Source organism: Stegodyphus dumicola, chromosome 12 (genome assembly GCF_044657685.1).
Source record: "Stegodyphus dumicola isolate Sdum_Otavi_A_Nest chromosome 12, ASM4465768v1".
Lineage (NCBI taxonomy): Eukaryota > Metazoa > Arthropoda > Arachnida > Araneae > Eresidae > Stegodyphus > Stegodyphus dumicola.
This window is the reverse complement of record NC_140779.1, coordinates 114163872-114189423: the sequence shown is the minus strand read 5'-3', so window position 1 is coordinate 114189423 and position 25552 is coordinate 114163872. Positions and strand designations below refer to the sequence as shown.

At 32.9% G+C, this 25552-nt stretch overlaps 1 protein-coding gene across 3 annotated transcripts in view; it reads left to right on the top strand.

The window, feature by feature from the left end:
- Positions 1–999: 999 nt before the first annotated feature.
- LOC118200813 (serine/threonine-protein phosphatase 4 regulatory subunit 1-like) overlaps positions 1000–25552 on the top strand; it is a 236199-nt gene continuing 211646 nt past the window's right edge. For 2 of the 3 annotated variants that reach the window (XM_035372780.2, XM_035372777.2), the window contains exon 1: positions 1000–1165. In XM_035372780.2, coding sequence (XP_035228671.1) covers positions 1102–1165 — 64 coding nt within the window. In that variant the 5' untranslated portion in view covers positions 1000–1101. Of the gene's footprint in view, positions 1166–1525; positions 1551–25552 lie in introns of those variants that run through there. The other variant, XM_035372778.2, reaches the window with a different exon arrangement.

The following is a 25552-nucleotide window of genomic DNA, read 5'->3' as shown; positions in this document are numbered from 1 at the left end:
ATTTGGACGTGTGATCAAGGTGCCTCAGAAATTAGAGCTCTTCGACCAGGTACTGTATGTCTTTGAGCCAAACTGAAGTCGATTTAAAGAGGGGGGGGTATGTAGTAGACGACTGCTTCAGACAGATGATTACGTAAAGGCTAGGTGAAGCCGACAGAAGGAGCGCCGCTTCTGATTGGACTATTTTTTATTATTCTTATTTCTTTAACTGCGAACTAAGCGGACAGTTACCTTTTTTCACTCAGTATATGTATGTACTAATTAGAGTAATGTAACGTTTTCGCTTGTGTGAAATATGCATATTAAAATCTTGAGATTAATAATTCTTGCTGTGATTATCTCTTTTGTAACCTGCACGTTTTAACCCTGATAGTTGCAACAAGTATATTTACCGGTATTTCGGTCAAACTGGTTTTTAGTTGAAGTGATGCATGAACAGTAAATAAGCTGCGACCCGGAATATGTTAAATGAATGAATTATGAACAGTTTTCATAGGTTCCAGCAGAATATTTTGATTCTGAAGAACCAGTCTTTTGTCAATCCGAGTTTTATAAACGATGAGTTTAATAAATGGCTAGTTTTCCCCCTGTTGAAACTAGCCATTAGTATATAGTTGCTTTAATTCCTGAAAATCTGAACTTAATAAGCTGCGGAATTTGTTAGACAGAAGGTTTAATAAGCGATGGATCTTGTATTTTTTATTGTCTGCAACACAAACGTTCAGTAAAGAAATTATCCCCTTAAAATGAAAGTGTAATGATTAAAATTTAGTCTTTGAGAGTTATATAAATTAGTTAAGAAAGTTATTAGTTAGCGGGAAGCAATTTTTTTTTTAATGATGTGTATCAGCTGTTAAAGGGAATAAAACAAATAACCGGATGTTAAAACTGTGAATGAAATTTATTTTCTACATGGGTAAATACAGAATTAGCCAATAACCACCCAAATGCCTCTCGTAGCCAATGAAATCAAAGCAAATTTAATCGCGCTTGTTCTATCCAACATGGCGGGTAAGCTTGTTGTTTCGCTCTGCGGAAAAGTTTCAGTGGTAAATTTTTTAAAATGTGCTGTGTAGTGTCATTGTTAAGTAAGATTAACTTATGTCGTTTGCAGATATATTTATAACAGAACAGTTGGAGACTTGCGCCGATGGAAATCATGAAAGTAAGTTGACTGTCATTTGCACTGTGATCGCTATAAAGTAGAGAAAGCAACGTAGGATTAGTACAGTAGCTATTTATCCGACATTTAGGCCTAGCATACTAAAGTTCTTAATTTTTTTTGGACTATATTGATACTAGTTATGTATAATTCAGTGAAATTTTAGAGTTTTTAATTTCTAATGTCTTTTTTTTTTTTTTTTTTTTTTTGCTTTGGCCTAAATTGCGCGTGAATATTGCCGCGCGTTATTTGACATGATAAGTTGTTGATTTGAATAATTAATTTTAATATAAGATCGGAGCATAATTTTTTGTCCATTGAAAGCAATCATTTTTACAACTTCTGCTTTAATGTATCTCGGGTTGTTTATAGTATTGAATGTTACTGAGTAAGTATTATTAAGTGATGTTCCAGAGTTGATCTTCCTTTATTCTTCTGAATGATGTCATAAATCCTTCTGAAAGCAAATAATTTCAGTTATTGTTCCTGCTTTGTTTCTTAATTATATAAACTTTTCCAATGATGCAATAAAGTTTTTTTTCGAAATTTTCTACGATGCATCGAGCTAAGTTAAAAGAATATCGGTATTAAAATGTGTATGATTGTAAGTACCTGCTGTTATGATGCCATTAATCTAGTATATGTCAACATTTACACAGTGGCTAACAAAAATGGTCAGACACTTGGAATTTTTGTATTTTTTAATGAACATAAAAACTAAAATAAATTAGAACAAAAAGAAAGGCTTTTAATTTGATTATATATACATTTTTTATAGTAAATACATTTTCGAAATGATAAGGCGTTAGTGTAGAATTGGGTGCCCCTTTGATTACTGACAAATTTCGTTAAATTTTGGCAATGAAATCTCATTTTAGGTTATCATGATAGTTTTAACTTTGTTTTAGCTTCCTGATTTTTAAAAATGAAAATATATCAAATGTGTACATGGACAGAGTTTGTGCGGTTAATCTTTGGATTATGGTAACTTGGCGATTTTTTGGCAAAACTTTGGCGACCAACCCTGCTACAGCAACCTGCTAGTTTTTGTTTGGACGCCATTTTGTTTTCACGAAGTAAAGGATTTTTTTTTTTTAAACTCAACATTTTTTTCCGGTTTAATCCTATTATCCGGTGCACACGGGATTTGGCTACTTTTGGCGACTTTATGATGAGCAGTAAAAACGGGACATATACGATGAGTAGTTAACAGGTCATTCAAAGAAAATATATACAGTTAAACATAATAGTATATATACTATGTACGTATATACATATACTATGTGTATATAGTATATATATATATATATAGACGTTCTTTGGATCATTTTTGGTGTTGGCGATAATTTTCAAAGTCGCGCCAAGGCTGCACCATATACTAGGATTTTACCTTTTTTCCAACAATCTGCTAGCCGAATTACGCTTATGCTAGAACTTTTTGTGGAACAAAAGTGACAAAGATTAGGTGCGAAATTGGGAGAAAGTGCAGAATCGCCCACTGCTTCGCACGTTTTTAAGAATTGCGCGTACGCGGTATCCACGTGCACGTCGACCTATTTTCACTTAAAAAACATCCCAGAATTGCACAAAAATGACATTGCGCACACTCTTGACTTTATCCATATACACTGCTAAAGTCCTAGCTAGTAACCTTTATCGCCTTACCAAAATGTCGCCAATCTTCCTGTTACCCTATTCTAAAGATTAGCCGTTTGTGCAATTCTTCGACTTCTTATTTTGGTTTTCGGTAGAGGCCATCTTGAAATTGTGCCTTCCTGCCACCGATCGTGGCATCAATAAAGAATCGCCAAAAAAGCAAGGGGCACCAAATTGTAAATGTTTACCATTTACATTGTTTTTCCTTCTTTATAACATGTGGGGTTATCTTTACATTTGACCACTTCATTTAATCTTTTGGGCATTGACTTCATTCAAGTTTTTTTTTTTTTTTTGGTTAATTTTGGATTTATTTTATGCCACTCCTTTTGAATCGCTTCTTTCAATTGCTGCCACAAAGATATGCTCTATTTTCAATTCTAGTTCTTGCCAAATATGTTCGATTGGATTACGAACTGACAATTGGGGTGATGCCATATCTTCTGGACACTTGTATAATAGCTAGAGACTAACACCGTGAGCAGTATGCTTTGGATCATTGTCCTGGTTGAATTGAATTGAAACTACCACTGGTTGAATTTAAAACTACTACTGGTAAAATCCTAGGAGAGCCCACACCCTTGGCAACAAACTGGGAAAGTGCAGAATCATCCACTGCTTCTCGCATTTCTCAAATTCCCCAACTTGGAAAATAACAAGTCAAAGAATTGCCCAAACTTGCTATCCATGTACACATCGACCTATTTTGACTTAAAAAAAAATCAGAGAATTGCACAAACTTGGCATTATGCACTCCTTTGACTTTGTACACATCGGTGAGTATGCACATTACCCTTAGTTCAAGGATTTATGCGGTTGGAATATCTAGTGTATCAAAGTAGGGTTACTAAGATTGGTGCAATTATCGCCAACCAAAATCATTCGCGCCATCACGGCAAGGGTGTGGGCTCTGCTAGGATCCAACCCTACTACAGTCAAAAGTCGTTAATTCGGACACCCATAATCCGGACCTCAAAGCTAAAAACTTTCTGCGCATGCGCCGCGCTGGCACATGCGCACAGGCATTTTACGCGTGCGCGTAAGACCTTGACTACTGCGCATATGCGTGTGCGCAAGTGCAGAATATGTTTTCATCTGCGCGTTTAATGTATAACGGACGGTGTCAGCTAAAATTATCTAATTATCTATTTCAGTTAATGTTAATGATTGCGTTGTTCCTTAATTTTCGAATTGGATCCCGCTTATTATTTTTTGCAGACTGTAAGAGCAATTTTATAAAAGTAAACTTGAACTTTCGATTATGTCAAATAGAATTTCCGATGCTGGAACTTCCAAAGGATCTACAAAACGAAAGTATGTTTCAATGTCCAACAAACAAAAAGTGGAATTGCTGCAAAAAATGGATAAGGGCATGAAGAATGTGACAGAGAGGTTAGTGAAAACGAAAAAATTTCGATTGACAAGTTAGTCGGTATTCTCGGCACAGCAATTAACGGGACTTGAACAGCGGAACTTTGTAACTGAACAAGAAATTATGTCTGTTTATAGAATTAAAGAGAAAGTATTATCACATAAAACGAAGCAACTTGCAACTTAAACAACTTACATTGAAAGAAATGTTTAATAAAGTAAACAAATAAATATTAAGCTTTTTTTTTTTTTTTTTTTTTTGTAAATTTTGATACACTTTAGATCATAATTGTTTTTTATTTCATAAATTACGGTTTCATATTTTTAATTTTAGAATTTCTGCATGCCATCTTACGAGATTTAAACTGATGATCTATAATCCGGAAAAATCGATAATCCGGAATCGCCCAAGTCCGGATTAACAACTTTTGACTGTATTAAGTTTTTGTGATGACGATACAAATTTCATTTCAAGATGTTAAGGTACTTATCCACAATACCATCTGTAAACTGTATGTTATTAACACCAGAATGTGCCATAGATCCCCATACCATAACTCCTCCTCTGCTATGTTTAATACTTGGTGCTAAGTTCTGCTTCCAAAATTTTCTTTGGGTTTTCTATGCATCAGTACTCTTCCCATTTGAGCCGAAGATGTTAAATTTGCTTTCATCATCAAACAGAACTTTTTTTCCAGTAGTGAGGTGTCTTTTGTTTCTTCGATTTTGCGAAAGCGAGTTGAAGTTTTTGTAGCAGACATAAACTTTTCTTCGGTGCTACTTTGGTAGACGGTTGCACGGATTTTGACGATTTTTCTTTTGGCGAGTAATACAACTTATGGTAAACCCATTGCTGGATGTTATTTATGGTAACCGATACTTTGTTGTCATTTTATTTAAAAAATAATGTGTTTTATTATGCATAAATTCTGTGTTTTAAATATTATTTATGGCTTCTAAATATTAAAAATCAATTTAATTTTGCATTTTTATTTGAAATAAAAATTTTATTCTTTATCATATTTTATGTTGTGTATGATGTAATCAATGATGTCACCTTACTTTAAAAGTAATTGGTTTTAATATGTATAAATTTAATCTTAATGTTTTAAACATTATTTATGGCTGTTAAATGTTAAAATACAATTTAATTTTGCATTTTTTTAAAAAATGATTTTATTATGTATGAATTTTTAAATAAATTTAATGCTAGGCATGATGTAATAAGCTCTCTGATTGGTTATAGAATATTTGTGCATTAACGAGCTGTAATCAGCTCCCTGATTGGTTACTGAACATTTGTGCATTTCCGCACCATTTTAAAATTTAATTCATATCTTCGAATTCCTTCAAAAATGTCTGTCTCTAAGATGAATGTTGTTATTGGTAAGTACCAAGAATTCTTGGTATCGGAATCAAAAAATTGTCTTTTGATACCTTATTTGTTTACAAATTGTTACAAGGGTCAGAGGAAATTTATTTTAAATTTTTGGAGGAAATCTTGCTAATTGCTTCGTCAATGAAGTGCGAGAAATGTGGATCAGAGATGAAGATGGTTAAAAGAGCCGATTCCGAGGATGGCCGTATATGGTATTGTGGTCACGGTGGAAGAAATAATCGCTGTAACGGTAAAAAAAGTATTAGACATTCCTCCTTTTTTACTGGCAGTAAACTTCCAATTGCTGTCATTTTAGCTCTAGTGTACGAAATATTCATGGGCTGTTGATACGATAGAATTCAATGTGAGGTTAATCTTTGGATTATGTAACATGGCGAAAATTTGGCGACCAACCCTGCTACAACAACCTGCTAGTTTTTGTTTGGATGCCATTTTTTTTCACGAAGTAAAGGCATTTTTTTCCAACAATCTGCTAGCCGAATTACGCTTATGCTAGAACTTTTATGGAACAAAATTGCTTAATCATGACGAAAATTAGGTGCGAAATTGGGAGAAAGTGCAGAATCGCAAACTGCTTGCTGCGTTTTTAAGAGCTGCTCATACACAGTACCCATGTACACGTCGACCTATTTTGGTTAATCTTTGGATTATGGTAACTTGGCGATTTTTTGGCGAAAATTTGGCAACCAACCCTGCTACAGCAACTTGCTAGTTTTGTTATGGACGCCATTTTGTTTTCACGAAGTAAAGTCATGTTTTTTTTTTTTTTTTTTACTCAACATTTTTTCCAACAATCTGCTAGCCGAATTTCGCTTATACTAGAACTTTAATGGAACAAAAATGCTTAATCATGACGAAGATTAGATGCGAAATTGGGAGAAAGTGCAGAATCGCAAACTGCTTGCCGCGCTTATAAGAATTGCTCATACACGGTATCATCCATGTACACGTCAACCTATTTTCAGTTAAAAAAACATCCCAGAATTGCACAAAAATGGCATTGCGCACACTCTTGACTTTATCCATGTACACTACTAAAGTCCTAGCTAGTAACTTTTATCGCCTTACCAAAATGTCGCCAAACTACCTGTTACCATATTCCAAAGATTAGCCCCTATTTTTACTTAAAAAGATATCTCAGAATTGCACAAAAAGGGCATTGCGCACACTCTTGACTTTATCCATGTACACTGCAAAAGTCCTAGCTAGTAACCTTTATCGCTTTACCAAAATGTCGCCAAACTCCCTGTTACCATATTCCAAAGATTAGCCCAATGGGAGCTCGGTATTCTTTCAGAAGCTGTAGCCGACTGCCGCAGTTATGTACCCGAAGTTTTAATTAATTTTGTAGAAACTAAAACGGAGAAATCGGAGGACCAGGGAAAATCGTGGAGATTGAGGAGTCCAAAATCGGGAAACGAAAGTTTAACAAGGGTCGATTCATTGAAGGGCAGTGGGTTTTTGGGGGAATAGAGCGCGATTCAGGTCGCTGTTTTTTTAGTTGCTGTGCCATACAGAACAGCGGATACTCTTCTCGCTTTAATTAAGGATTGGATCGAACCGGGAACCCAGATTATTTCGGACTGCTGGAAAGCTTATGACCGTTTGAGCGAAGAAGGTTTTAATCATTTCCAAGTTAACCATTCGCTGCATTTCGTAGATCCTGAAACTGGAGCTCATACTAACACAGTTGAAAGACAATGGCGTGACTTCAAAAATTCTTTGTCGGTTTACAATTGTTGAGGAGATTTTGAAGGATACATAGCCTGGTATTTGTTTAGAAAAATATGCTCTGCATTGAATGAGCATCCATATGTTAAATTTCTGGAAATTATTAGAGACATAAACTGGGATGATTGGCATGTACTTTAGGGAGGGGCAAAAAGGATCTTCGAAATCTAAAAAATAATACCTATTATTGGATTTTTTTTCAAATTTTTTTGTTATTTTTAATTTTTATGATCCATTAATTTGGCTCTAAATTGCTTTATCTATTTATAATTATTTTAAAAAAATTGTTTTATTCCTGCCCTTGATATTACATTTTTCAAATTTTTTTCATTGATATCTAAATTATGATTCCGATTTTTTTTGTGGTACTTATAAATAAACAACAGGTTAAATGACTAAAAAAAATGTAAGTACATATTTTTCTTTTATTTTATAATTGTATACTTCAATTTTTGTTAAACAAAATTAATACACTATTTTCAAAAATTGCTGAGATAATTATTGTCACATATGTTTTAATGTCAATTATATTCTATATAACATATTTTAAAGTATTTAAATTTAATAATATTCTAATTCTTTTAAATGTTGGGTGATGTTTTTTATTTCGATATTCAATTTCAGTAATATTTTAATCTAATTAAACGTTGGCACAATGCTTTTATAGCGGTGTTTTTATTCTCTTCTTTGCTATATCAAAGTAATAATAACCTTACTTTAGTATTTTATACTCATAGTAAATGTATTTATTTACACTTGCCTGCCATCTTAAAAAACGACATTTTCAACAAAAAATTATTCCATTACTTCTAACAATATTTATTTTTTTTAAAGTTTAGAATACTTTACTATGCGTAAAAACAGTGTTTTTCAAGATGGCTGACATTTGTAGAAATAGTGCCAACGTAAATCGTAAACAATCCGTGCAACCGTCTACCAAAGTAGCACCTTTTCTTCTTGCTACTCGCCCATGATATCCTGCAGATCTCAATATTGTTCTTACAGTTTCTGGATTTACACATATTCCATATAATTGATGAAGTTCCACAGCAAGTTTAGGAGCACTCAATCTTGGATTCTTTTTAATATTCTTTAGAATAAAGTGTTTCAGTCCATCTGATAACTTAGGTGGTACTTCCTTTTTTTTTCTTTCCGACAACTTTCATTTGGTGCCAATCAATAACTAATCTGCGGGTTTCTGGTGATGTTACCTTTCGTGACCAAAACCATTGCAAGAAAACATTAAAATAATAACTCTTTTCTAAAAAGAAAATTCAAATTATAAAAGCAAACGATTTTTAGGTTTTATCACAACTAATTCCATAAAATTTCATTTTTTATTAATTTCATACGATTTTAATTAGAAATTATGAAAATGTCCGATTAATCTTGTGGTTTCTTTTTTTTTTTTTCCTATTTTAGCATAAAACGATATTTTTTAAATTAACTATTTAATTTTTTCGAATTTATTTAGTACAAACAGCTAAAAAAATATGTAGTCAAAGGGAAAATATTCTTTATTATTTTATTTCAAAGCTTTGCTCCTGTTACATAAAAATTTAAAAATAATAGTGGCCAATCATTTTTATGAGACACTGTATATGCATGTGCATTGATATTTTATTTTTTTAATTGTCAGAGATTAACTCTGTGGTAAGGTTTTGATTACTTTTGTTTGTGTGGGACAACCTAAAAGCAAGAATTCCAAAATATGTATATGTGTATAATGGTTAGTATAACCAAATTTGTTTCGGACATTAACATTCCATCAGAAAAGGCTTGAGTTGACATGTGTATTTTTGTTTACTTGTGTATTTGAAATATTTTTAAAATGTTTAGATGTGCCAGAGGTACTTTTGAGATTGGTGCTAATGAAATAAATTTTTTAAAAATGACAACATTAGGTAAGAATATTTAAACATATCTGCAAGTTAACATATAAATTATGCATATTTGATCAATAAAAAGTATAATAGAACAATAGAGATAAATGTGACATTAAATGAAAATGTTTTCTACAATGCCAATGTATATTTTTGTAGGATACATTGGTAGTATAAGAAATATTGAGGTTTTAAATATACACAGATGGTATGGATGATTTTTTTAAATGGTGCAAGAGTGGGAGAGAGCAGTAATGTTATAGTAATATAATAATCTTTAGTAATATAATTATTTATTTGTGTTATGAATTGCATTTATTGCTTTTAAGTGCTAGTTGTAATGAGCAGTGTTATTTGAGACAAGCAGATAAGACAGTGATAAATAGAAAAAAATGATGTTGGGAAATTAAGATGCAGTTCACGTCTTAGGGAATGGTAAAGCTTTCTGCTAACTGATTTCATGGAAAGGGTATTGAGGTTTTTTTTTTTAGTCACTTCAATTATTTAATTAATTTATTTGATATTGAAGCAAGGTATAAATGTTATTAACTGGTAATGAGGATTACTAGCCATATGGATTACATATTTTTGTTTTTAAACTATATGTACTTGAAAAAAAGAGGAGATGCATGATCTTATAATTATAAAGAGGATTTGAGGTTTAACGCTGCAGTAAAGTAAGACAACATCGAAATATTTCTAAAACAACACTTCAAGTAAATAATATAAAAAAATGTATAAATCATTTGTTTCACTTTTTTAGTTTTCTCAATTCTGTTATTTGTTATTTTATTATATGAAATGGTTTCTTCACTTTAAACAGCTGCAGAGATTATATAAGGCAACTTCACAGATACAGTCAAAAGTCGTTAATCCGGACTCATCCGGACTTTGGCGATTCCGGATTATAGATCATCAGCTTAAATCTGGTAAGATGGCATGCAGAAATTATAAAATTAAAAATATGAAACTGTAATTTATGAAATAAAGAACAATTATGATCTAAAGGGTATCAAAATTTACAAAAAAAAAAAAAAAAAAAAGCTGAATATTTATTTGTTTACTTTCTTCGCTATTGGAAGTGAATTATAATGACGAGGAATTTGATTTAAATCATATCAAAGACGGAGTACATCGAGATGAAATACTACATTTAGTAAGGAATTATATGCCGAATAAAACAAAAACCTGAAGATAAGGATAGTGCTGACAGATCAACTTCCAGTTCATTGTGCGCCGCGACGTTCCCCCCCTCTCCGCAGAGCAGCGTGAAATTGGTAAACAACAGATTTCGGAATGGTTAGATAAACAAAGGATATGCCTTTATCCATTTTTTGCAGCAATTCCACTTCTTGTTTAATGGACTTCGAAACATACTTTCGCTTTGTAGATCCTTTACATATTAGTAAATATACATCAGAAATTCTATTTGACATAATCGAAATTTCAAGCTTACTTTTATAAAATTGCTCTAACAGTCTGCAAAAAATAATAAGCCGGATCCAATTTGAAGATTAAGGAACAACGCAATCTGCAACATTAACTAAATTAGATAATTTTAGCTTAGCTTATACCATTATTAGCATGCGTAAATGTATTTTGGGCATGCGCACACGCATATTCGCAGCTGTAAAGGTCTTACGCGCATGCGTCAACGCGACGCATGCACGGAAAGTTTGTAGCTTTGGGGTCCAGATTATAGATTATTCCGGATTATGGGTGTCCGAATTAATGACTTTTGACTGTATACATTTAAAATAATCAATAGTTAGTAATTTTCTATAAGAAATTCATATATCATATAGAAACTTCTATGGATTTCTTTGTTTACATACTTTTTTTATGGTAAAGCAAGCACATTCATATATCATATATCATATAGAAACTTCTATGGATTTCTTTGTTTACATACTTTTTTTATGGTAAAGCAAGCACATTGAACTTTATTTTTCATATCTTCTTTCAAAAGCAGACTGCTTTTTAGATATTTAACTGTGTTTGTGACTGAGTTTCTAAGATTTTTAAGGTACTACTCTTATATGCGCCCTCAGGTCGCCAAATGTGGCAATATGTGTTCTGCGCTGGTTTTGGTGCAATTGTGTGTTCTGCAATGGTTTTGGGGGTGCTGTTGTGGTTGCTGGTTTCGGGAGTGATGTTGGTTTCTATGGCAACCCATTTTACATGGAAACTTGGATTTCAGTTGGTTTCAGTCATGGTGGTAAGAAAGGAAGGAGTGGCCAACCGGCACTAGAAGTGAAGCACTGCTTCGGTCACCAGATGGGGTGTTCTTTATTTACATACAGAAGCTCGCTTGACAGTGTTCTGATAGTATTTCGACACACGATAGTTCCATACTAATCGAAAAAGGGACACTTTCGCATGAAAGAAACATTCATAGTGTGATGGATAATAGCAATTTGTATAGTTTAGCGACATTTACGCAAAAATAATATCTTGGTTATTTTTTGATAACTAACAACAGCGATTTTGATTATGAATTTGTTTTATAAAATTCTAAGCTGTTAAAGAATGAAAAATACCTTACGGTACCTTTAAAATTGTATACGTCTTTCTATACCCTTGATAGAGTATTCGTTACTTTTATTTTATGTTCCAAACGCCAAAATGTTTTAAATAAAATATATTTTTTCACATCCATATATTATTGTAACATGTACCTTTTAAAATTTTTTAGAGGAGAGGCTTTACTGCTGCTCATTTTAAACTCATCATTTTAATTTTATATATCTGAAAAATAATCCCTTTGGGCTTACACGCTTTACTTATTTAATTAAAAATAAAGTATAGAGAATGCATAGAAATTAAAGATTTGCACATGCCAGAAGTGAAAAATATGAAATATGTATGGGTATTTATGCATGTGCTTGCAAAAGCATGTATCTGCCTTTAACAAAATACATAAATATTCATTAAATTATTTATAAATGTATTTGAAATGAAAAATTAGTCATTTATAAACAACTTTGAAGAAATCTAATTATTAAATGTATCTAACTCACTAATTTCTAATAATTCTCTAATTTAAAATGAACCAAATAGAGCATTAATTATAAATTGACTTATATTTTTCGATTTAAAAGATGCCTCAGAAGCCAAAAAATCATGTCATAGGTAAGGAAGTATTCTCCATAAATAGAAAAGAAATAATGCATATTTTAATATTAATAATACAATAAGCTTTGATCTTAATTTTTATACCTTAACCGAATAAAATCAAATTACCTTAATTTTTTTTTGTAATGTAATTAACAAAAACTTGTGAAAATATTTTATTAAAATTAAACCATTTTGAGAAAACTGTTCTGCGAAAAGTATAGCATTTAATTCCGTTCAGAATGAAATGTTGTTTAAAAATATGTTATTTTCATATACTTAGGACTCTGAAGTGTTGTAGAAAAAGAAAATATATACATTTATATGTATATTTAGGACGTAATTACAAAATATTTACATCTGATAGTGTCAAAACCCATTGAAGTTAATGTTAAATGACCCAATGTTTTGGTCACCACCTAGGGATCGCCAGTGCTTCAGAGCAGGATATGGGAGAAACCTGTTTAGGGTCACTCCATCTTACTTCCTACCTCCATGGTTTCAGTTGCTAGTTGGTTCATGTGGTGTGTAGTATTTAAGTGATTTATGATTGATTTATGTATGCTGGACTTTGTATGCTCTGTGTCTCAGAAGATAGGGGGGAAAGATAAAGTGGTGGAAGTTGATGAGTCGAAGTTTGGCAAAAGGAAGTATCATCGTGGCTATCCTGTTGAGGGGCAGTGGGTATTTGGAGGTGTGGAAAAAGAGGGTCAGGGATATTATGGTGGCTGTGCATGATAGAAATAAGGAAACTGTGATGCAATGTATTAAATAGTGCTTGAGCCTGGTACAACTATTTTTTCGAATGGCTGGAAATCTTACAAGGATTTAGGAAAATGAGGTTTTGAACATTTATTTGATCAATTTTGTGGATAGTGAGTCTGGCTGTCGTATAAGTACAATAATGATTACGTGGTGGTATGTTAAAGGCGGCATGAAATTGGTATTTCTGCTGTTCGAAGACGCATTCATTCATGGTAAGTGCGGTTTATTTTATTCTTGTTCTTATATTGTAGAATGTTATGTTCATTTTTTTTTTCAGTATGAATTTCTGTCGTTATTGTTGTTTTTTTGAATTGTTTGAAATTTTAGTTATTTTAGTTTATTTTGTTGATTAGTGCACAATGCCTAGATTGTGCAATTTGTAGATTTTTTTTAAGTTTAAACACAATGCTGTGTACATGGTATTCTTCAAAATTTATTGTTGTTATGTAAATATATTTAAGCTAGGTGTGCGTAGTTCGTAGATTCCTTCCCTGCATAGACTGTGCAATTTGTAAATTTTTTTTAAGTTAAAAGATATCGCGGTGTACATGAGTTCTTGTCAAATATTTTTGGTTAGAAACTTTACGTTTTTGCTATCTAAAGTTTTTGTTTTTGTTTCCAATTTTTAGCTTAAATTGTGTGTTCAAAACATGGTTTTGCACGTGCGGAAACCGCATATTTGCAGACATTTTAGGCTAAAAGTTCGAAGTGTAGACAAAAAATTTAAGTAGTAATATGGCGCCGTGGAGATTTAGCGAGAAATTTGTTGCCGCATTTGGCAACCAGAGGGTGAATATAAAAGTAGTTCCGATTTTAAATTTTGTGCATTAATGCTTGAAGTAGGACTGTTAAAATAACTGTGTGTTTTGATGTTGTGGGATTTTTCTAATTTTTGGTATAGAATTTCAAAAATTAATCTTAAAGTTTTTAAAAATCTGTATAAGACTTTAGTCTGTTAAAAGTTACAGTAAATTACTCTTGAATCTCTTGTAGGTTATATAATCAGAAACTAAATTTGAAAAAAAAAAAAAAAAAAAAAAAAAAAAAAAAAAAAAAAAATAGTATTATAAACTAAATTGTGATTGAAAGAACTGAGAATAATTTGGGCTTGCTGCATGTGCTGTTTCACTTTAAATAATTTTAAGAAATTACTTTTCTTATTCTATGAATATCATCACAATTTATGTAGAATTAACTGCAGAAGGTTTATAAGCAATTCTCATTAGAATCATCTGTAAGATCTTGTTTTTTAAAAAAAATTGAGCAGTTTTTTTTAAGGCTATCTTAGTGTGCTACAACTATTGGGTTGTTGGAAAGTCGAGGCATTTTTTACAACATGTAGCTCTAACATTACATATCACTAATAGTTCATTTTTGGAAATACCAGTCATTTACAATTATGCTACTCCGATGTTATTTGAAGCTGACACTTCTATTGTCGTTATTAATAAATAAAATTTGGAAATTTTATAACAAGAGAAAATGGTTATGAGCTGAAGGTAGAAGACCAAACTGCATTTTAACAGGACTTTACTGTTGTAAAAAAAAAGAAGGCATGTCAAGTTTGTGAAAAGTTTTTTTTTTCCTAATGGCAGGCTGGAGCCGTTTATAGGCCTTGGTACATACTAAAGTCAGAAGCAGTGATCTTTTTATTATGGAGGCACCTAAATAGATAGTCCGCTGTTGCCTCGTATGAATGGCAGACAACATATCCATATCTTCTCCGAGATTCGAACCTGCACTCCTCGGTATGGCAATCAAGAGTCACTAAACACTTTCTCATGTGTAGCAGTTTGTGAAAGTTGAGTAGGTTTTACAGAGGATGCTTTATAAAGATGGTTATGTTAACAATTATTTTTGAAAAAATGTGTACCGGAGATTTTGGTCTCGATGGTGCTCATCGGTTAGGGAAGCCAAGTGAAATTCATAATGATAAAAGGCATTGATAAACTCAAAACCGATGTTACATAACATAAAAGATTGTAGAATATCCATTATTCAAGTGTTCATGATCATCTGAAGAAGCTGAGATGTGGAAACAAGTTCAATATTTATGTTGCTTATGAAAAAATTTGATGAAGTATTTAAACATTCGTGATATGCTCATTAAACGTGAGGAAAACTATCCATTTTTGAAGTTATTGATAACTGGTGATGAGAAGCAGATTGTTTATGAATTGTTTGTTACTTGTTATGCAAGTGGTCTTGGAGTGTGACTGTTCAAGTCATCCAACCTGATAATTTGCTCAGATGATATTCATTACAGGAACATTAAGCTTTAACCCCCTTCAAAAAGACGGGTGTATGATATATGCATCAGTAGCTAATCCCCCTTACGAGTTGGCATGTCGCTTAGCACTAGTCACCGTCTGCTGCTAGAGACATTTGGGTCTGATGCATACATGTACACACGTGTCTGCAGAGGGTTTTTTTTGTTCAGCAACATGCCATCGTGAAGGGGTTAAGTGTGGTGTTGAAAGCAGACATTCACCACATGAACATTAAGCTTTAAGTGTGGTGGGATTTTAGTCTTGGCATGTTTTTCAAATTCTTAACCATTATTTGTTATTCATTATTAGGATTTATTATTTACTAAAAAGTTGTGTTCCATGATTACAACACAAGATCAAACATGAGTTTGTTCATTTTTCAAAAATTGCTGAAGCGTGGGTGGGATGAAGTGCCATACCCACTATATTTGCCTGACCCTGTAATCACCAGTTTCTCACTTTTTCCACTTCTTAAAAACTGCTTATATGATATGATGTACAATTGAGAAAAGGCTATAAAATGTCACCTTCAGTTTTCAGCTAATCAAGATTTTGTGAACAATAAATTATGAAGATTACTGAAAAATAACAAAAAATTATCAAACAAAATGGATAATGCATATCGTTTGATTGGTACTTTAATAGGAAAAAAATTGTCTTGACAGTCTGACCCCTAGTATTATCTGTAAGCTATTAATATCATGACACTTTTTTTATTTTTACGATACGAGTTCATTTATATTTTTCTTAATGTTAAAATGTATTAAATTAAAAATGTTGCAAACTTAATTGGAATAAAAATGTATAATTTTAAAATGTTAAAAATGTAATTTGGATACATAATTTGGAAAAATAGCAGAATATTAAGTGGTGTAAAGAATTAAATAGAAAAATCTTTTATAAATGACTTTGTTCTTAAGAAGAACAAATAATTATAGAATGGTTTGCAAATGTGTCAAATCTATGTGTATTAAAGCAAATGTTTTTCTGAAACAATTTAAATCTGAATCCATGTTTCATTAGATGTTTTGTAAGGAGCCTAGTGTAAATGGCATTGAATAGAGAATATAAGGACAGAGAGTAATATTTTTTAAACCAAAGTAAGGAACAGGAAATAGGACATGTTAAAAATATAATTTCACAGATATTTGGATTTTAGAAAATGAAATAATAAATTTTGGTACTTTTCCTTTTGGCGGCAACATACAGTATACAAATAAAAAATGTTAACAAATGTTAGTTCTCAGATTTTTTTATTTTGAAGGCATAACCATTTTAGTATCATTTAAAATTTTGTAATAAAGACAATAAATAAAGACAATACATTTGTAAAAAGACATTTACTATGCTTTCATGGTTCAACATCCTGATTCACCGCTTCATATCACGTGATTCCAAGTGATCTCATCTCATGCAAACTACGCTACAAAAATCTAATTCTCTCAGTAATTATCTACAAAATCATCCTGCTTAATGCCAGGAAAAACACCAAAGTATTAATTATGTACATCAATTTCAAGTTAAATCTTGATTTGGAATTCAAGTTTAAATGCAAGAATTATTTTGATTCATGCGAATAGCTTACTCAGAAATTATGTAAAACTGCAGTGCTTTACTTCGCTAGTGCATTCTCATTAGAATTGATGAATTTAACCCTTGACTTTGCCTTTTCTATATTTTCGGGTGAGCAGGGTGATTGCATCCTAATTGACTTAATTACCACGAATGGCCTTAGGGCATAAAATTAAACTATCTGGTAAATAATTCTATTTAATTGTATGCAGTATTGAAAGAAACAATCAATCTGATAAGAAAGGGCTGTGACTTGTTTTGAAAATGAGGCGTAAAAGGTTACCAGCGAGAATATTCTATTTGGCATCAGTTGTACCATTATTGTGACTTTATCGCCTGCGCCGGCAAAACAGAAAAGTACCTAAATTTCTTAGTTATTGGGTCATCTACTCGACGGTAATTGTATTAAACAATATCATTTTTTATTGTTATATAGGGTGTTTCGTATTGAATGAGACAAAAAAATAGCATTATACAAATTCTGTAATTGATTAAGTTGAAACAAATTAATTCTGAAACTACAATTATACAACTTTTATCTGGCAGCAGTGGAAAATCTTCCAGTTATAAAATCGCCACTAGAGACACTGTTAATCAATCAAAATGTCATCATTTATTGTCGTTCACATGAAATTTGTAAAGAACCACAGCATTGTCACAACGTCTAAAGGTGAGTGAAGGGGTTTCAAGACATGCGCTGCTTGTACCAGGTAGGATGAACTGTAGCTAAAACCGAAGTGGTTGAAAAAATTCTTGAAAAGTTTTTATGCAATCTTACAAAATAAGTACGTCCTGCAAGTTCTGAACTCAATGTGCTTCTTGTAATGCTGTGGCATGTGTTACGGAAACGTCTACAATTCTGGCCATACACCTTTCAAATGGTGCAGGCATTAAAACCTTTTGACAGACTGTTGTATAAAGCTTTCTGTGAGAATCTGCAAGATGAGCTTTAGTTAGATGGTTTCCCGAAGAGGTTTGTGTTCATGGATGAAGCTACTCACATTTCTGGCCAAGTTAGTCACCATAGTTTATTATTTGGACACAAGCATGATTCACCAAAGGAATGCAGAAAACTTTCATGTTTTCTGCACCATTTCCAGAATTTGTGTTTTTGGTCTTTTTTTCGTTGTGGAAAAATCAATTAAAGAGTGCATTTACCAAGATATGCGATCAGAGTTGAGTTCCCTCAGTTGATGAAAGCGGTTCCCAGCTTCATTCTGCAGCAAGATGATGCTCCACCACATAGGGATAAAAATGTATGCCGCTACCTGAATGTTAGTCTACCCCATTGTTAGATTAGCCATACTGGGTCAAACGATATGCCATTGCTGTGTTAGCCATCGAGATCCCCAGATCTTGGTGGCCCATAGGAAAAATCAACTCCCTTGTGATTTTTTGTAAGTGGCTTTGTTAATGTTTCCTGATTCCGTCTTCTTACGACATACAGCAGTTGAAACAGTGGATAACTGAAGTGCTTGAATCATTAACAAAGGATATTCTGTCACGAGTGTGTAAAAAACTGGAATACTGCACATATATTTGCTGTGTCACTGAAGAGGCATATATATCAATAGCATATAGATCATCTATTGAAATGTGGATCAATATAGTTTCATTGTAAATTTGATTTATAAAAATAAAGTAATTAAAATGTTTGTTAATGGGTATTCTTTTTGTCCCACTCAATATGAAACACCTTATTACATAATAAATGTGGCAATTCTGTTTTGAAAGTATAGTACAGTCAAAAGTCTTTAATTCGGACTCGTCGGGACTTCGGCGATTCTGGATTATCGGCTTTTCCGGATTATAGATCATCAGTTTAAATCTGGTAAGATGGCATGCAGAAATTATGAAATTAAAAATATAAAACTGTAATTTATGAAATAAAGAGCAATTATGATTTAAAGGGTATCAAAATTTACAAAAATAAAAAGCTTAATATTTATTTGTTTACTTTATTAAACATTTCTTTCAACGCGCACATGCGTAAAGCATACATTACGCAATTAGAAATAGTTGAAATTAGAAAATTGCCACCAGAAAACTATTTGATGTGTATTCGTGATATTTATAATGACTAGGAATTTGATTTAAATCATATCAAAGATGGAGTACATCGAGATGAAATACTACATTTAGTAAGGAATTAAGTGCCGAATAAAATAAAAACATCTGCCCTGAAGATAAGGATAGTGCTGACAGATCAACTTCCAGTTCATTGTGCGCCTCAACGCCCCCCCCCCCCCCCCCCGCAGAGCAGCATGAAATTGATAAACAGATTTCAGAATGGTTAGAGAAACAAAGAATATGACTTTATCCATTTTTTGCAGCAATTCCACTTTTTGTTTGGTTTTCGAAACATGCTATCGCTCCTTTGGCAGCTACAGAATCGGAAATTCTTTTTGACATGATCGAAAGTTCAAGCTTACTTTTATAAAATTGCTCTAACAGTCTGCAAAAAATAATAAGCCAGATTCAATTAGAAGATTAAGGGACAAACATTAACTGAAATAGATAATTTTAGCTTAGCTTATACCGTCCGTTATACATTAAACGCGCATGCGTAAACGTATTATTCGCATGCGTAAAGGTATTATGCGCAGAATGTAGCTTTGAGGTCCGGATTAAAGACTTTTGACAGTACAAAGTCCGAGATCCGGATGCGTCGGGACTTCAGCCATTTTGGATTTTTCCGGATATTAGATCATGAATTTAAGTCTAGTAAGATGGCATGTAGAAATTATAAAATTAAAAATATGAAATTATGATTTTATGATTTATATGAAATAATGAAGCATTTATAATATGAAGGATAACAAAATTTACAAAAAAAAAAAAGGGGGGGGAGGGAGAGGCTTAATATTTATTTGTTTACTTTATTAAATTCTTTTTTCAATGTAAGATACTTAAGTTGCTTTTTTTGTGCTAATATTTTCTCTTTAATTCTGTAGACAGACATTATTTGTCATTTACCAGGTTTACTGTTAGTTAGTTACTACCAGGTTTACTGTTAGTTAGTTACTACCAGGTTTACTGTTAGTTACCAGGTTTCATTGTTAAAGTCCTGTAATTTCTGTGTCAAGAATTCTGAGTAACTTGTTAATCGAAATTTTTTCGTTTTCAATAACCTCTCTGTCACTTTCTTCGCTATTGGTAGCTGTGTTTTCTGATTGATAATTGAGGCGTTGTCATTGCAATGAAAAATTTGTTATATCATCTTCATTTATTACCATTTCTCCACATTTCTTTAAAAAAATCTATTAATTGGAAAATTTAACCTTTGGTTTGCGATATCCGAAAACCTTCACATTCACTGCTACCTCAAATCAACATTTCATCAACCTCACCATAAAAGATACTAGCTGGCCATAAATTATATCAAGCCTTTTTTAAAGTATGTGGAGACACCCTTCCACGATCTTGCAATGCTCCACACAGCAGTTTTTAAGCTAAAATATTTAAAAAATTCTTGAGTAGTCTTGCCATTATTCAAGAAATTTGAGATGGATTTTAAAAATTGTACTTTATATTTGCGCATAGGTTGAATGATTAACCTACAATTTGGAGAAAAGAATAATACAGATACATTATCTTCACTAAAACTTTAAGTGAAGTATGAGCCCAACAGTTGTCTACAATCAGGACAGTTTTTGAGTCATCAGGTAAAACAACCAAATTCCTGCCACGCCTCCAATCAACCTGCCCAGCCTCGGGTATGAAATGATTTTCAGAAGAATCATTCATTAACAGTGTCATCTGTGTTCTTTTATTTGCACAATATGTAACAGGAAAGTTTTTACTCTTTTAAATGTTTGAGATCGTGTGTTTTTTTTTTTCGATTACAAAAAGTTTGACATTTGCACAGGCTAAAATTGTTAGTCTCGCTTTGGAATCTTTGACACGAGTTGGAGTCTTTTCTGTAGAGGTTGCCAAGATATTTTGCAGTACGTATTGCCAGAAAAGAACAGTTTCATCAGTGTTGTAAATTTGTTCTAGAGATAACTTTTAATAAGTTCACTGAATTTATCGGCAAATCATTCAGCAGCTGCAGTATCAGCTGAAGCTTTTTTACCTGAAATTCTTAATTACTTTATACCATGGTGATTTTTAAATTTGGTTAACCAACCTGTCGAATATGTGCACTCAGTTTTTAAGTTCATTTCTTAGTGAAATATTTTAGCTTGCGCCATTAGCATTTAACCCATCAATGGCACGCCTTAGCTGCAATGCTGTCTGACCCATTTAATTATCACTCTTCACTTTCTTGATCACATGATCTTCACTTTTAGCATAACAAATAATTTTTCTGTTATTCGTTGCGAGTGGGGTGTTAGAATTCACAAAAAATTCTAAAAGTTCCTTTTTCTGTTTTCTTATGTCATATACAGTTGACTTTCCAGTGCCATATTCTTCGCATAATTTTGAGATGGATATACCTTTATCCATTTTTTGCAGCAATTCCACTTTTTGTTTAATGGATATTGAAACATGCTTTCACTTTGTAGATCCTTTTGCAGCTCCAGAATTAGAAACTCTTTTCGACATGATTGAAAGTTTAAACTTTAATTTTCGTCAAATTGCTGTAATTAAAAACAGCCTGCAAAATATAATTAAGCTGGATCAACAAGTCAGAAAGTTAAGGAACAGCGCAATCCTGCTATATTGGCTGAAATTCCTTGAAATCAGTAAAGTATAATTTTAGTCTAGCTTAATAGCATCCGCTATACATTATTGGCTATGTATCAAGAGATTGGGGATTAAGCCTGATTGTATTAGTTTAGTTATTTATTATACTTATGTCTATTTCTCGCATATGCTTAACCCTTTCTGGTACACTATACTTTAAAGTCGGAATTTCAACAAAAAAAGTTGTATACAGGTAAAATTTTGTATAAATTGCACTTACTGTTTTAATTCTGTGGGTGTTTCATGAGGCGAAACACTGCGCCGCCAGAGATTTGAAAAGTGCGACTAAGTGAGCATTGCAGTGAAGCACGGAAATGAGGAGTGTTTTTATACTAGTAATGAAAAAACACTGTATTATGGCTGTATACATGGTTTTCTGGATATACACAACATTCTTGAATAAATATAGATAAATGAGATAAATATACCGTAATTTCTGGAAGAAACGCCGCGGCGTTTATGTGTTTAAAACTTAAATTTTCAGCGGGTGCGGCGTTTCTATCCATGCGGTGTTTAGGTGCACTAAAAATAAAATATTCCCTATGATGGTCATTGTGCATAGTTTGGATGGCCTTGTCATTGTGCATAGACTGGTGCTGTTCCCACACAAAAGACCACTCGGTTGCTTTTTGCGAACGTTATTTTGTTTACATTCTTTCCCTTGAACGGACCTACATGCCTTATTCACCCTAAACGAGATCTCAGAACAATAACATTCTTCCCCCTTTCAAATCAAAATTCTCATCAGTTTGAATAGTCTCTCTCCTCTGCCATTCGATGAATCTTCCGGGACCCATCCTCTCCCCACCCCTGCCTTTTCTGCAATTTTTTTCAAAGGCGGACATGAGTCCACCTGCCTTGAAATAACGAACTCTGACGTATTTCCCTTTCATCATGAATGGATTTTTCTTGGCATTCTAGCAAATACAGATCCCATCAGTTTGGGTACAAGTACTTGTTGGATAGTTTTTAATTAGGGAGCGGAAAATTTTTAAAAATATCTCTAAACGGCAGAGAAGCTATACATTTCTTACTTTTAATTTATTTTTGAGTTATGGTTTCATTTCATGCATTTTTCTTAACTGGTATGTCATATATCAGGACTTAGGTTGAGGTTTTGCATCTATACGACCCATGACGATGTCACGCGCAATTTAATCTATTGCGACGTTTCTGTGTAATTTTAATCTTTTTCCCGCCATTTTTCTCGAGTGCTGCGTTTACGCTGATGCGGCCTTTCTTCCGGAAATTACGGTATGTATATAAACAAGTCCTATATACAAAGATATTTACAAATTTTTTGATTTCTTAGCTTTGTGAAATTGTTCAAAGCATGTCACACCTATTTGATAGACGCACAAACCAACTTTGCAGGTTTTGAACACAAAACTTGTTTTGTGCATCTTCTTGTTCCATGCGACAGTATGTTTAGAATTCCAAGGAAAAACTTAAGGTTGTGTAGAGGTGCTTAGGTAAGATGGTTCATCAACCTTCTCATCAAATAAATGAGTTTCATTCGACATATCATAATAGGATTACACAAGTGGTTCAGGAGCATATATCTCAGTGTCGCTGCTCTCTTCATACTCTGATTCAGAATAAGAGGGTAATTCATTAAGCACTTTTAGCGCTTTGGAAAGAGTTAGACCTCTCCTCGCCATTTTTAGAAATTAATAAAAAATTAACTAGTTAAAACTAACAGTAAATAAATACATACACAAAAAATATCTACACAATTATTGAAAATAAACGGGAAGGAGACTAAAAAGTGACAGCAAAAAATTCGCGCAGCTCTAAGTAAAGATGACTCGAGCTACTGATAAAAATCCCTCCTGAAAATTACTCACAAAAATTTCAAGATGATTATATTAGGGCTTTCATAGCACAAACCACACGTCACCCTTCAAGACTGCTTTGTTTGAATTTATTCCTCCAAAACAACGGAAATAGAAAGCATATACAACACGTTTTCTTCTGAGACAAATGTTGTGATATGTTAGCATGAGATCACTAAAGGCACAGTGTTCCTGGTTATGGAACACTCTGCTTCATTCAATGATTCTGCGCATGCTTTTTGTATGAAAAATGTAAAAAAATATATAACAAATAATATAGATCCATCAAAATTATACAGAAATTGTTTTTCAAACAAATTTTTTTGTATCACCAAAAAATATAGAAAATAAGTGGATTTTAGTAACACATCATAAATGAAAATTCTGGGTCTCCTTGTGATATGCTACCATAGACTATTTAAAAAGAGAAGTTCGAAGTATATTATAAAGGCATTTTTATCCATTTATGGTTGAATTTAACGGTTTCAGAAGCGATTCAAGTTGGATGTTCCATGTAGTGGAACACTGATCAACAAAGGGTTAAGGCTTATTTGAATTCTGAATAAATAAATTCCCACATATACTTAAGGCTTATCGAGGGCCAGCGCTGGATGCCGCCTGATGCAAACTCGGCGGATCCTAAATTCTGCTGCCAAGTGCCTCCCTAAGCTCTAATTTTTTTATATCAGTGCTTTCCCTAAATTCTAAAAATATTTTCACCTTTTCATTTTGTTGCTCGGTTCTTCTCTAAATTTCAAAAATTTTGTCTTCCCTAAATTATGCTGGCTGGTGTGGCCATACGAGCTCTGCCGGTTCTGGTTTATGTGAAAAACAAAACAGCTATTTTTAATTCAAATATAACTAACTGGTAAAAGTACATTTAAAGGTACCCCTCGGCGATTTTTGGCAGTACATGGATGCTGAGTTTGTGCAATTCTTTGACTTGTTATTTGGGCTTGCGTAGCGTCAATTTTTGGCACAGATTTACATAAACTCAGTATATATGTACACATCGACCTATTTTCACTTAAAAAAACATCCCAAAATTGCACAAAAATGGCATTGTGCACTCTCTTGTCTTTATCCATGTATACTGTATGCTGTAGGAGCAACGTACTACTCTGAGTTTACTATTATGCTTTGAATGTTATTTTTAATAAATGTTTGTTTCGTCTTGTTAAATGGTGCCTTATTGAACCACGAAGCCTACAACACACTCTTTTTCGATAGAATCGAAAAATATATTCCATGCTTCTGCTGTCTTCAGTACTGGTATAGTCAGTGTTTCTATTCCTTTGATCAGCTTGTCGAGATAAATTTCGAACTCTCGTCCTGTGTTTTGGATTGAAGGTGTCAGACTTCTACTTCTTTCATTTTGAGTTGCCCAAATTGAATTTCGTGTTCTCTTTCTGTTCTTAATCTTTCTTCTTCCATTTGTATTCTTTCCATTTCTTCTTTTCTTTTCTATTCTCCACTGCATTAGAACTTCTTTTACGAAATCAGCATCTTCGATGTATTCCCTACTATTCTCGAGTTTGTGTTTCAGTTCTTCCAGCTTCAAATTTGGGGATGCTTCTTTGCCAATTTCTAATAGAACTGTTACTAAATCCCCTTTCTTTGTGTTTTTGAGAGTCTTCTCTTATTTTCCTTTAGAATCAAGCTTTTTGAACTCACGATTAAATAATTCTCATGTTTCTACTCCCATTTGCAAATGCAAACTTCTTTCGTGAGTTAGGTTTAACTTTATGCCACTTCCATTTTCAGCGATCTAAGCTTCTAACCTCTGGTTCTCAAAAGGGATCATGTTGTAATGGCTTTGTGGTTCAATAAGGCACCATTTAACCCTTTAAGCGTGTAGCGTTTGCTCCTGCACGTGCACTGATGACGAGGTGAGTTTGTCAAGCACGCTTAAAGGGTTAACAAGATGAAACAAACATTTATTAAAAATAACATTCAAAGCATAATAGTAAACTCGGAGCAGTATGTCGCTCCTACAGCATAGCGAAATCTACCACCTTCCTCTTCTGACGGGCCACTAAAACCCGCCGGGAACTGAAGAAATTCAACCAGTTAGAATAAGCCACTGCCGGAGACTGCTTTTGGCG